Source organism: Etheostoma cragini, chromosome 4 (assembly GCF_013103735.1).
Source record: "Etheostoma cragini isolate CJK2018 chromosome 4, CSU_Ecrag_1.0, whole genome shotgun sequence".
NCBI lineage: Eukaryota > Metazoa > Chordata > Actinopteri > Perciformes > Percidae > Etheostoma > Etheostoma cragini.
The window spans coordinates 14,414,880-14,427,841 of NC_048410.1; the positions used below are offsets into that span (position 1 = coordinate 14,414,880).

Sequence of the window (12,962 nt, forward strand, 5' to 3'; positions counted from 1 at the left end):
CCCCCCCCCCCCCCCCCCTCTCTTGTCTCTCCTTCCATCAGTGTCTAGTTGGCATGTTGGCCTGGGTTCCAGATCATCAGCCTGTCAGTGATTCTATAGTCTGAAACAGCAGCAGCACTAAAGAGGCAGTACAACAAACTTAGACAACTAACTTCCACCCAGTTCAGTTTGTCCTCTATGATGTCCTAAAGACGAAGCCTTTGGTTGAAAAAGCATGTCAGTTATCACTGCAGCCTTTAACACAATAAAACTAAACTGTCTGTCGTCTGTAGCGGATCAAACCTGCAACCGGATTTCATTTTGAAATTTTCGGTAACTATGTCTGGTATTCTAATGCCACACCTGATGCGGGACACATCAGCAGACAGATTTAACCTAAGTTACAGCTGCTTTTGTGTAATGTTAAAAAGAAGGAAATGAAAAACACAATTGGAATATAGTGACGGTTTACCAAGATCACCTTTGTTTAAATGAATACTTTGACATATTGGGAACTTAAAAGTTTTCTCTTTTTTTGAACATTCTGCAGCTTTAAGAGTGGTTTCCATAAATCTAGTTCTTCACATACATGGTGTTTGAGGAGTATTTCCTGTTAACTACCTTGTTGTAGTAGTGGACCTCCACCACGTGCCACTGGCCGTCGCTGACTCCTCCGAGGACGTACGGTGAAACTGTAGTCTTGGTCTCGCCTGAGAAACAATGAAAGAAGTGAATGACTGACAGAAATGGTATTTAAATGAAGGAAAAATATTGCAGTCAATCATAATGCCAAAAGAGAAATAAACCAAAGCTGTTCTACCTGCAGAGAAGGTGAGCTGAATCTGCTCATCGATGATTTCCATGGCAATGAAGTCATGTTTCTCATTGAAGCGTCCATTATAGAGTAACAAACCGTTGCACTCTTTGGTAGCAAATCTGAAAAAAACATTCAAATTATCTTTGTCACTACTCAATCTCATCACTGTTTTGTTCATGTTTTTTTAAATTTATATTTAATCTATGAATTAAAGAGTCAAGGTGGTGATATTTTACATTTTCTTATTGCCAACAAATTCCATGAAAATACCAAATCTAACAATAAATTATTCATAACCATAATCATAAGGATAGTCAATGTAGTTACAAACTGGCATATCATATTCTTCTGTGCCTTGGACCTCAATTATTGTCCCAAAACTATGAAAAACACACAAGTAAGACACACCTTTGCACTGGATGACACATTCATTCATTCTGATGAACCACCGTACTTTTTTTTAACTCAGTCCCATGTGCACTGCTACTCTAAATTCAAAGTACCAACTGTGTAACATAAATGTGAAAATAATGTTTGACATTTACTAAAAATGACAGTGCCCAGCAAATGTAAGGAAATTACTGAGCCTTTAAAAAAAGAAAACAACTGTTTTTAAAAACTGGCATCTTCAATAGGAACGAATGGAATTAGGGCTGCGTGCCAAAAACAGGGTAAAGAAGTATTGAGAGGAGAAACACATTGTTGTTTTTGGTCTTTTCATGAGATTTGTTAAAAAAAAAAGTACTGTCACACCAGCCTTTAAACATTACGTACCAAATGACGTCAGTAAATAAGTACGTCTTATTACTGACGTAAATAAGTACTGGTGTGTTCTGTAAGAAATGATTTGCTGTCAGCTATGCTTGTACTCCATATTAACATACAACTGAGAGAAAAGAAAAAGGGCAGTGGTCTCCTTTTGGCCCATTTATAAACATCCACCTTACTTTCCATTCAACTGGATTGCTAATACAGTGTGAGGTGTAACTTCTTATGATGAGCACAAGCTAAACAGTTATCAATGCACATATAATGAGGTTAATCATGAACACAAGGCCGAGTCAGAGGAACAAACAGTCGTATTTGCAGCACAGACACAGGGATGGACTGGAGAATCTGCGTGCCGTGAATAGATATCACAGAGCCACATTACATGATACACTACAGCAAAGAAACAGAAAACTAGGGCAATGTCAAAGAAGAATGGCTGGGGAACACATTACAGCAAATAAAGAAGAAGCACACAAGCAGACAGCAGTGACAGCTTCAAAATATATTTTCTCATGGAGGAGAACACAGACAGCTGCCAGTGCTGTAACCACAGCCTCAGTTTCAGATTTCTCTTTGCATCTTGATGAAATTGGCTCGCCCAGGGCGGCCATGTTGTATGATCCTTGCATAATAATGTACATTTCAATATATATGCGCCTATATCTGCGCCTTGCTCTCGATCCGGGATCTAAGTACGTGGTAGACCACATGGTTTAAAAAGATCACGCTTTACCTGTCAGATGTGGTCTGCGGTCGTAAATCTGATTCTGTGAAAATGGGTTACTGGGATGTGTGAAAGTATGTTATTACAGAAAAAAAAACAGAACTAACTAGCAGATGTATTCTTTCTCCATCCCACAGGGGACCCAATAATAAGTCTCCTGTGCACATTTGCCAACGGAGAGGCTTACTGGTGTCTGGTTGTCTGGTCATTTACTCCATTAACATGCAGCTTTCTTTTCTTCAAAAGGACTAATGACTTATTTAAAAAAGATCAATCACCGACTGGCTCTGGAACACTGAAAACAAAGCTGGTGTGATTTCTTTTTTTTCCTGAACCCAAAGGGACATGCAATCGCTGCCTAAGCATGTCATGTGCCTTTAAAGTATGTCATTTACACATCCAAATATCTATACATGCTCTTTCAACAACATGAGCAGCCGCCCACCAGCCTCTTTCAGACTTCAGGGTTCGAGGGCATACTGTACATGATGCTGTTCGTGCAGTATTCTTTAACTGGAGAAGAGCCAGGGGGCACAGCACCGCTGACCTGCTTACTGAGAAAAGCAATAATCACAACCTCGGAGGAAAGAGGATGCTCATGCTTCAGCTGATAATAACAGCAGAGACAGATTAATCAGATAGTGTCTATATATTCAGAATACAGAATGCCTACTAGAATTATGATCTAGAGAGTCTATTACTCTTCACTGGGCTTTCAGTCTTTGACGGATCTATTTAAAAGGCTTTTCCAGATTGCCCCCAAGAGCCCTCTGAACTATGAGAGTAATCAGCCGGAGCTAAAAACTGACTCAACTTGCATCACTGCATGTCACATTAGGCACCCATCAGTAAAAATAACAACCCGTCTGCCCTTATGTAGGGAACCGTGTCACGCTATGCTAACATGCTGAAATTCATATGACGTGTGCAGTGGGAAGGAAGAAAAAAAGGTTTACAACATATAAGTGTGAAATACAGATTCAAAATCTGCGTTAGATAATAAAATGTATACAAAACGCTGGAATGAAGAAGCAGCCTTATTTAACTACTTTTTTTTTTACTGGTTCAGAGTGAAATATCTCTACAACTATTCAGTGGATTCAGATGAATGTTTAAACAGACACTGATGTTCCCCAGAGGATCACTTCTACTGATCCTCTGACTTTTCCTCTTGCGCCACAATAAGTGTGGTTCCTGTTTTTTAATTTATATTTTCAATTTGAGCATAAAAATGACTGGAGACTCTAAGTTTTGTTGACCTAAATATCAGTTCAGTCACAGAGAATATTGGTGATATCACAATGAGAATTTTTTTTCATCTTGTTTATACAGATCCCAAAACACTCAGAAATCACAGCCTTAATGGTGGAGCTCAACAGTACAGAGCTGTGATAGCACGAGACCTAGAATTAGCCGTCACTGTGACTGAACAAGATCCACATCCAGAGCCGTTCCTCATAACAGAAGCTCTTTCTCGGAGAACCTGATCAGTGCAGGGTCAGGTATCAGAGCTGGTTGTTGACCTCTCTTGCCTCAGGCTCTCATTATTGGCACCTTTTGCACAGCAGCTAGTTCAGCAGCTACTTCACTTATGTGACCTGCCAGTGAAATCTAGACCACTTTCAAAACTGGTTTGAGCAGTTTGCCATCAAAAAAGAATGTTATGTGAACCTCGCTTAAAGGAGGGCCGAGTCCATAAGTCTCACTAGGGGGATATTATTTCCAAAAGCAGCCATTGTGTCAACCCCTGCCAAGCACGTCTAAGGTGACAACTATCACAATGAGTATGAAAAAATGGCAGGACACATTCCCTGTGATACAATCCGAGAGACGATACTTGTTGTCACTTGTTGTGACATGTATCAAACAGAACGGGCGGCTTTTATCGTTGATTGCATGGAGATTTCATGCAGATTGGAGATCCTGCTGCCTTTGCATGTGTTCAGTGTTCATCGCTCATATACTCATTTCCAAAGCATCTCCCCTTCCACAAACCACCCTCAGATAGTCAACAACACAGACTAAAAGCTTTGGCTTCAGTTCCCCAACATGCTTCACTTGCATCACAATAACTGATTCTGACACACCTTTGATGGTTGAAAGAAAAATACTATTCTATGAGAAAGTACCTTAACAATGATGTCTATGATAATCATTGTAGACATCGCCATAATCAACTTATGGCAGTATTGCACTGCAATAAGCAGAAATGAGACCTTGCAAGTAAAACTGTCTAATTTTAAAATTAATATCATAAAATTTACATGAGGTGTTTTCTTCTTGTGCAGTGTTGGAAAAAGAAGGAACCTTGGGCTCAGATCTTTGCTATTTTTACCAAATGCTAATTGTGGAATGAGATAGAGCCTCCAGCTATCAGAGAAAGTGCCAGGGTTAGCAATGACATCGCTGTTTGCACATCTCATTTGATAAATAGTCTGCACTGGAATTTCTTTTCAGTCTGCTAGTCTTTTCTTATAAATATCTGTAATATAAAATGAAGTGGCCCCTATGTCGCCTCCCAGTATGGTAGTTTAAGGAATAGTTTGATATTTTGGGAAATAAGCTTAATCACTTTCCTGCCAAAGTTAGCTGAGAATGTATGTATGTAATTCTGTATGCTAAATATGAAGCTAGACTCAGCAGCTGGTTAGTTTAGTTTAGCATTAAGACTGCAAAAAAAAGAGCAAAACAACTAGCCCAACTTTGTCTAAAGACAACAAAATCCACCTCCCAGTATCTGTAAAGTTCACAAATGAACATTTTACATCTTGTTTAATCATTCATAAAAATGTATTAATGCAAAATGCACTGCTTGAATCAGTTGTAAGTGGGGGCTTCCCATTCACGAGTCTAGGGTCTAAGGATAGAGAGTGCGGTATGTTGTTGTCTAACTTGGAAAGGCCTCTGAGACTAATTTGGGATTTTGGGCTATTTAATAAAATTGCAAATAAGATTGTACCTAAAACATGCTGGGTTTCACCTTGCTGAGGGAGACTGCGGTGAAATAGGCCCGCCGCTGACTCACAGCTTACAGCTCAAAGTGACACTGAGTGAGATAAGATCAGACTCACTCTTGGCTGTGGCATGAACAACCTTATGTTATGCACGTCTCCTCTCCAAATAACAGCTCCTTCAGCTCAGCTGCTGTCCAGCTTTTACCTCACAGTACAGTATGCACACGTCTAATGTGCAGTACGTCTATGCTGTAGTTTTGTATTTATAGCACAGGAACAATAATCTGATACCAAAGTGGCTCTACAGGAGATGGCCGTTGTTCAGTGAGCCCATCATTGTTATTAAACACCATTATTGTTACATAAATGTGAGGTGGAGGGAGCACACTTTAGTGAAAAAAAGAGCTGGAGAGCATGATGAAGTGGGATGTGAGGGTGGATAAAGAGTGAATCACAGATTAGCAGTGCAGGTGATCCAGGTGAGCTGCAGCTTGTTGCAGGGAGGCGGAGGTGCTTACGTGAGAGAGAGGGTGAAGTGAAAGCGCTGGCGGAGGCCCTTGAAGGTAAGGAAGGAGTGCGGGGGGAAGTTGCGGGTGCTCATCTCACAGTAGGGCTTCTCGTAGCCGCCCGGCGGACAATCGCACTTAAACCCGCCGACCAGCAGGTTGACACAAGAGCCCCCATTCTTGCAGACTCCCGGAGCACAGCGGCCCGAGCGGGATGACAGCTCACAGCGCTCTCCTGGACACAGAGAGATGGATGGAGAAGGAAAAAGATGGAGAGAAATGAGGATTAATATTGTTTGTGACAGGCAGCATCACCTCAGTCATCCCTGTGGCTTCCACCTCAGGGACTTCACACTGCTATATGCTTCCTGTCTGTCACTGCAGCTGTCCTATATGTGCTGCCATAGAGGTCTTACATTATCCGCCTGAAATAAACAGCTCTACTGTTTCAAACATACAGTCAATGAAAATTAAATTATTACATTGTTAATTAAGTGTATTAGAGGAATGCTGACTCAAGATTCAGCGTTATTACAGTTTTCTCTTTGAGTATTTCTGCAGTTTCCGTGTTTCTCTCTCTCTGTGTCACACCCAGCGTGACTCCCCCTCCTCCCTCTGGGAAAATAGTTACAGTTTGTGCTGCATTCATATTCAGGGAGACAACTTGATGTCTCAAAGCAGTGAGTTGGAAGTGTTTATGCATTAAGACTCTGAAGCCGTCAAAAGCAATGGCTGCAGTTTCTGCAGACTGTGGTGGCTCATGATGATTACTTTCAACTTTTTCACACTTCACAGACATTTGATGAGTTTATTTTCAAATGACAACCAAAAATAAATAGTTTTGTCCTTCTTATCAGACACTGATTTTCCATACTCTGATTTACAGAAGGCCTCTTCCAAAGTGAATCTGTGTCGATGCTTTTCATGATAAACACTTATCAAACCGTTCTTAAATACCAGTCAGGAAAGAAGAAGTAAGAAATACTTAACTATCACATAAGACAAACAAATTCACAATTGAGAATCTGAAAGAGATCAGCAAAACTACTGCTAATGACTAATGACTTAGAGAATTAATTCATTGTCAAAATAGGTTGATTGTTGACAACCTGTGAGATGGACAGGCTAGCTAGCTCTCCCGGCGCCATTCAGACACAGAACGTACATTCTCAAGTACATCAAGAGAACTTTTTGGCCAAGACACAGTCCACGTGAGGAGACGCCACAGACTTCCTTGCCGCCTGCCTGGTGTGTCAGCACCTTTATTTATATTGCGTTGATCCACGGTAGAGAGGTGTTTTCTATCTCCTATGATAATTTGGTATATATTTGGGTTTTAAACCGTTGGTCGGTAAAAAACAAATTAAGACCATCTTTCGACACTTCATAGACAAATCAATTAATTGATTGACTAACCAAAAATGTTTTTTAATGATTAATCAATGATCAAAAACCATCATCTGTCGCACCCTAAAATTGTGCTAAACTACAGAAGGAGACAGTGACAGCAAGCCAACAAAGCAACCAGTTCTCAATCTGAAAGGGAAAATCAGTAGGCTACAGCCGCCAGACATGCATAGACAAAAAGACTGTGTCCCAGGCCTTTGCCTTCCTCAGCCTGGCTCACATGTGCCGTTTGTCCGGACCTATGGATTGGGAGCCTGCAGCAGTTGCTCGGGCGAGACCGCACGCTCCCATCCGTGAGCTGGAATTGGTGTCAAGCCACTCAGTCAGCAGTGTGGAAGATTTCCGCTGTGTAGGCTACTACAGCACCACTGTAACGCTGGCGTGCACGTACGCACACACATGCACGCACACACACACGCACATACGCACACACACATACACACACACACACACACACACACACACACAGACACACACACACACACACACACACACACACACCTTCGTCCAACACAACTGATACACAGGCCTTTTATTTACTCTTTGACTATTAATCACTCTATTCACAGTCCGCTGAAGGCAAGTTGCTTTGTCTTGTCACTGTGACTATTGCTGGGGTGAATCTATTCAGTCAAGTGAAGTCAAGAGATGAGACGTTGGGGAAAATGACACTGAACATTGAGACAAATAAAAACTTAATTCAAACGACGATTAAACTTTAAGCTGCTGTTTACAACAGAGATAACAAGTTATAAAGGATTTTAAATCATCAGTTAATGTTTAGAAATAAGAAATGTATTCTTTACAGTTTGGTAATAACTGAAAAAAAACGTTTGGGTTGCCACATTCTGTTAACATATAGATGGTTTTTCCTGCTTAGACCTTTAATTTAAACAGAAAAACTCCTGTGAACTGCTGACCTCCCAGAGGAAAGCTGCAGAACATTAAGGCAAAACCTTTTATAAAAAGATGTACTAAAATTTAAAACTGCAGCATTGATGGTGTATTGTTAAAATCCTCAGACTTTGAAGATTTTGTTAATGGGAAGGGTTTCTTTGACTTGTATCTTCACTACCTCACATCCCAAAAGGTCTTTTTATTTCTGCTTTATAATGATTACTAATCTGTAAGACACCAATAAACTGTCTTTTAACCTGAAGCCGTCATTGACAACTTTATGAGTATGCACCAGTCTAAAGGGGTATGAAAACATGTCAGGGTCTCTGTGCCACTCTCTTCAAGAAACAACTAAATGGAGCGCAGTAGCTGCACTACGCTGTGAGCGTAGGACAATTTCCGTTCCGGTTCTTCCTGATGACAACATGCTACTGCTGGCCAGCCGGCCTGAAATAAAGCCTTTTTAGTTACAGTGCTGTCTGCCTCGTTATTAATTCAGCAACTTGCTGTAGGCAATTAACAACTTGTGTTTCTTAAGCAGTCACAGTGGTCAAACTTTGCATCAGCAAACAGAGCTGTATTGAACAGAGGTGCTCAGATGGTCCAGATACAGCAACACTGAGTTGTGCTTAACTGTGAAAAACACAAACTTAACAGTACATTTTGGTACAAATTTATACAGATATGCTTCACTGATACCTGAAAAAATGCTCTTCCCTGTTCATCCCTGTGGGACGTCACCACCCCAACAGCTTTTACGTTGCCAGGTGAGCAGCACAGTGGGCAGGGATGCGCTCACAGTCACAATTCTATATCCTGATCAATAATTCAAACACGTCTCCTGTGCTCTATTTACACCCCTCTATAAGTCCATCCCAATGCCCACACTCTGAGTTTGGTACCAGCATGAATCCTTGAGGCAGGAAATCACATAGAGATCCAGTTTTTATTTAGAGAGGAGGAGTCTTTTCAACACTTTGTATTGACACCTCTGCCTACACATTAGCAATATTATTAGTGTTGTTGATTAAAGGAAAAAAGCAGGTTAAAATGTATGTGCTAAAATGTATTTGTAGCATTTATTTTGCTCTTCCAGTACATCATAAATTTATCCCAGAGAGAGAGAGACAGAGAGAGAGAGAGAGAGAGAGAGAGAGAGAGAGGATAAATGAAATGGACATCATCTGTAAAACAAGCCTGAACAACTTCCTGAAATTCAAGCTTTTGCTGTAAATATTCACACTAAAACCAACTCTTATTTATCTAAGACCACTAAACAATCAAAAGAAGTGTTAAGTTGTTATTAAAATTATTGAACCCAACTAGAGAATATTCTAAAGATGTAATGTTACTGTGCACCACCCCTGTGTGCAAACCGTGTTTCCTCAGAGATCTTAAACCAGAACAGGTGTGTCTGAGCGGCTGCTAGGAAACTGTGAGCATCTTCGAGTGGGTTTATCCCTCCAGACACACCAAAGACAACAACTGAAGACATCTATAGCAGAATAGATATATGACCTCAAGCTATATTTGTGATCAAATCTTCTCGTCACATCTAGGTGGTCTAGAGCCTGAGGACCCAAACACTTCTCACACATCAACAAAGACCCAGAATAATTCTGCTGCACTAAAAAACTCAACACATTTTTTTTTTTTAATTCGTTTTTATGATTCTTGATTTTTAATTTGAGAAAAAAAGAGCATTGGTGTGGTTCAGGAAACTGTGATACATTATGTGTCTGGCAACGTTCTTTTATTCACACCATCTCTCAGAGGCAAATTATAGTGTATTTCAGTGTTTGGCATGTGTTAACTTCAAACACTGATGTGAAATGTGACCATCCACTCGTATTTGCTGTAAAAGCATGTCTGGGTATTAAAACATCACAAATGGATTCTCTATTCAATGAATTACCAGAGAGAAAAAATAGACTTTCTCATCACATGTCAGCAGTTAGCTGATGAATGCTCATCACAAACACACATCTTCATTCAGATGAAAAAAGTGAATAGCTCACATTGTGTGTTTTAAGATAAATATGAAAAGTAAAAGGAGAAAAACATGTTCTGTATCCACGGAATGACTCAGCCGAGCCAACAGCAAAGACGATGGTATATCTTTTCATTTTCTCTACTGCTACCATCTGGCAACGCCTACGGACCCCCTTCCCCACACACACACACACACACCATTAACACATATACATTCCACAGATTGTCCATCCAACTTTCTTACACAGAAAATCGCAGCTTTTCAGAACATAGCTACCCATCCAAATCAAACATAATAAGCAATTTAGCACACACACACAGACAATTCTGTGTGACAATCCCCCTCCCCCCTAACTACAGACTGGGGACTGGTCAACTCAAGGTTTACTGAAGCAGAACAGTGGGGTCAGATCACAGAGGACAAAACATGAAGTCTGAATGACCTTGTTTGATAAGACAGTCTGATAGCGTGATTCAAACATCTTAAAACACCAGCTACTAAACCACATTCACTTGCACATAACTTGAGCAGTGCTGCATCCTGGATTTAAAAGCACCTGGGTCTAAAACCCCTACTGACAGAGATTAATGCAATTGATTGTGGTCCCTGCTTAAAGTATGAAAATACGCCCACTTCACCCACTCACACATTCACTCTCCGTCTTTGCCCATTCACGTTAAAAACACCTACAGTTCAGCTCCACCACCCACAGCTGTGCATAGGAATATGTAAGTGCCACTCAACCTGGACTCTGAGTAACTGAGCCCACACATTTGAATGTCCAACACTATTTCAGGATTCATAAACAGCGACATAAATAGGTGAAAAGGCCTTTTAATGTTCGACGAGGAATAATGGAAGCAATGGCATTACAGAGAGCACAAAGACAACTGCTTTTTGCTTTCCCGTTTATATATTTATTTTAACAGGAGACACTTGTTAAAGTGATAATTTATCACAAGTTTTTACAAAAAGACCAGCTTTGACTTCTGCAATTAAACAAGATCAGTCACAGCTGGTGAACACCTGTACATAAATGTAACAATTCTAAATAAAAAAAAAGACTAAATTATCATCTCAAACAACTATAATTAGAGAATTAATATGTAATGTAAACAACCATAAACCCTAATTTGTATCATTTTATTTTAATTTTGATAAAACTGTGGAGGAAGGAGTACTCACAAAAAGTTAAAGTACCAAATTATAATCCCCTACAATTGGATTATAATCCATGATGCCTTCAAATCCCTTTTTTTTTAAACTATTTTATACTGCTGGGTAGCCTTAACTATAATAACACACCAGACTCTATTAGTTGATTCTATCTTGTATTAAAAGTTTGTATAATAGTTAGTATAGTATAATTTTATTTATTATACAGTGACTAAAACTGTCAACAAAATGTAGTGGAGTAATAATAAAGTTCCTCAAAATTGCTTGAGTAAATGTACTTCATGTTATGTTACGATATATCACTGGATTTGATAAACCAACTAGCATAGTGCTTCAAAGACAAGATGAAACTCTAAATCACACTTAGAAGTCAGGGTTGACCCATTTAACCTCTCAAAAAAAAGGTGGGGCAACTACCCAAATATTCATACTGTATAAATTAGCATATTTTAATTAGCTTCCTCTTTAAACTCTTTTTCAACTCCTCCCTTTTCCCCTTAACCATAAAACGTATGAGCAGACAGACTTTAACCCTTTGAGGATGTGAATAATTTCTGGAGCAGAGAATGAATAACAAGTCCTGCAACCAGTTGGCAATTCTGCTGCCAACAGTAATACATTATTTCTTCATTATCCCTGCATAAGGAAGCTTCTGTGCTCTCCGTTTCGACATACTGTGTTCTTTGTGATGTATTTTTTCATCTCAGGTATTTTTTTTCCATGGGCCATTTTACAGCCAGGGGACACTCTCCATCTGTAGCCATCTATAATTAATAATTCCCTTCTATTATTCCTCTCAGTGATACTCCTTTGGACATAGAAACTTTGTTGTTTTCTTCACAAAGTAAAGATTTCTTTAAAGTCCCCAGCCTCCAAACAGACATCAGAGAGGAAACAGAGGTTGTATCAATGAGGATGTTATATCATCAGTCTTCCTGTTAGCTGAAACAGTCTACTTCTACAGCTCAGGGTAAATAAACCAGATAAAGAACAAACAAAAAAACTAATCTGACTTGGCATACACCCTCAGTTACGACAATCTACTTCTAAAATTTACAAAAAAGAATACAACTGCAACTGTTTACTTCTGCTGTGGCTGACTGCAATAAGGATAATTAGATCAATAACTCATCACTCAGCCTTCAGTACACAGGACAGTCTGGGTTATATAAAGGGCCAGGTTCAATAAAGAGTTGAAGAGGGGAGTGAATGGTACAGATGTGGACATTAAAGCTCCCATGGGATCTTGGTGAAGGAGAAGAAATTAACATTTTGAAAGCTACATGTGGACACAGCTTGGCCGAAATTGTGCCCTTTCACCTTTTAGTGGCACTACGTTTGAAGACAGGAGAATTATTCAGTGGGAATTCACATGGGACAGATAGATAATCCCCCTGCCTTAAACAGTGATTGTCGATTCATATCTTAGAAATCGTGGGCTAACCAAGTACAGCCGGCTCGGGATTTCTCCACATACCAAAATAGTGCGCTATAGCAAGGGCGATACATGTGTCTAAAGAGTTTGGATGACGGGTAACATTTGACAAACTAATTGGTATGCCCTCATCCCAAAAGAGTTTTCTCTTGTATAAATAGAAATATGAACAATAAAGTATAAATCTAACCTTGTCCAAGTATGTTTCTCTATAGTAAGCTATAGTCTGATCTTACATTTTTCCTTGTCGTACTTGACTAAGGTGGAGAGAGTCAGCAGCTTTAGGTTCCTGAGGGGTTCACA

General features: G+C 39.8%; 1 protein-coding gene across 2 annotated transcripts in view; it reads right to left on the bottom strand.

Moving 5' to 3' along the window:
• celsr2 (cadherin, EGF LAG seven-pass G-type receptor 2) overlaps positions 1-12,962 on the bottom strand; it is a 59,343-nt gene that overhangs the window by 23,463 nt on the left and 22,918 nt on the right. For both annotated transcript variants that reach the window (XM_034869234.1, XM_034869235.1), the window contains exons 3-5: positions 5,764-5,986; positions 800-915; positions 601-689 (exon numbers count right to left, since the gene is read on the bottom strand). In XM_034869234.1, the coding sequence (XP_034725125.1) occupies positions 601-689; positions 800-915; positions 5,764-5,986 (428 nt within the window). The remainder of the gene's footprint in view (positions 1-600; positions 690-799; positions 916-5,763; positions 5,987-12,962) is intronic.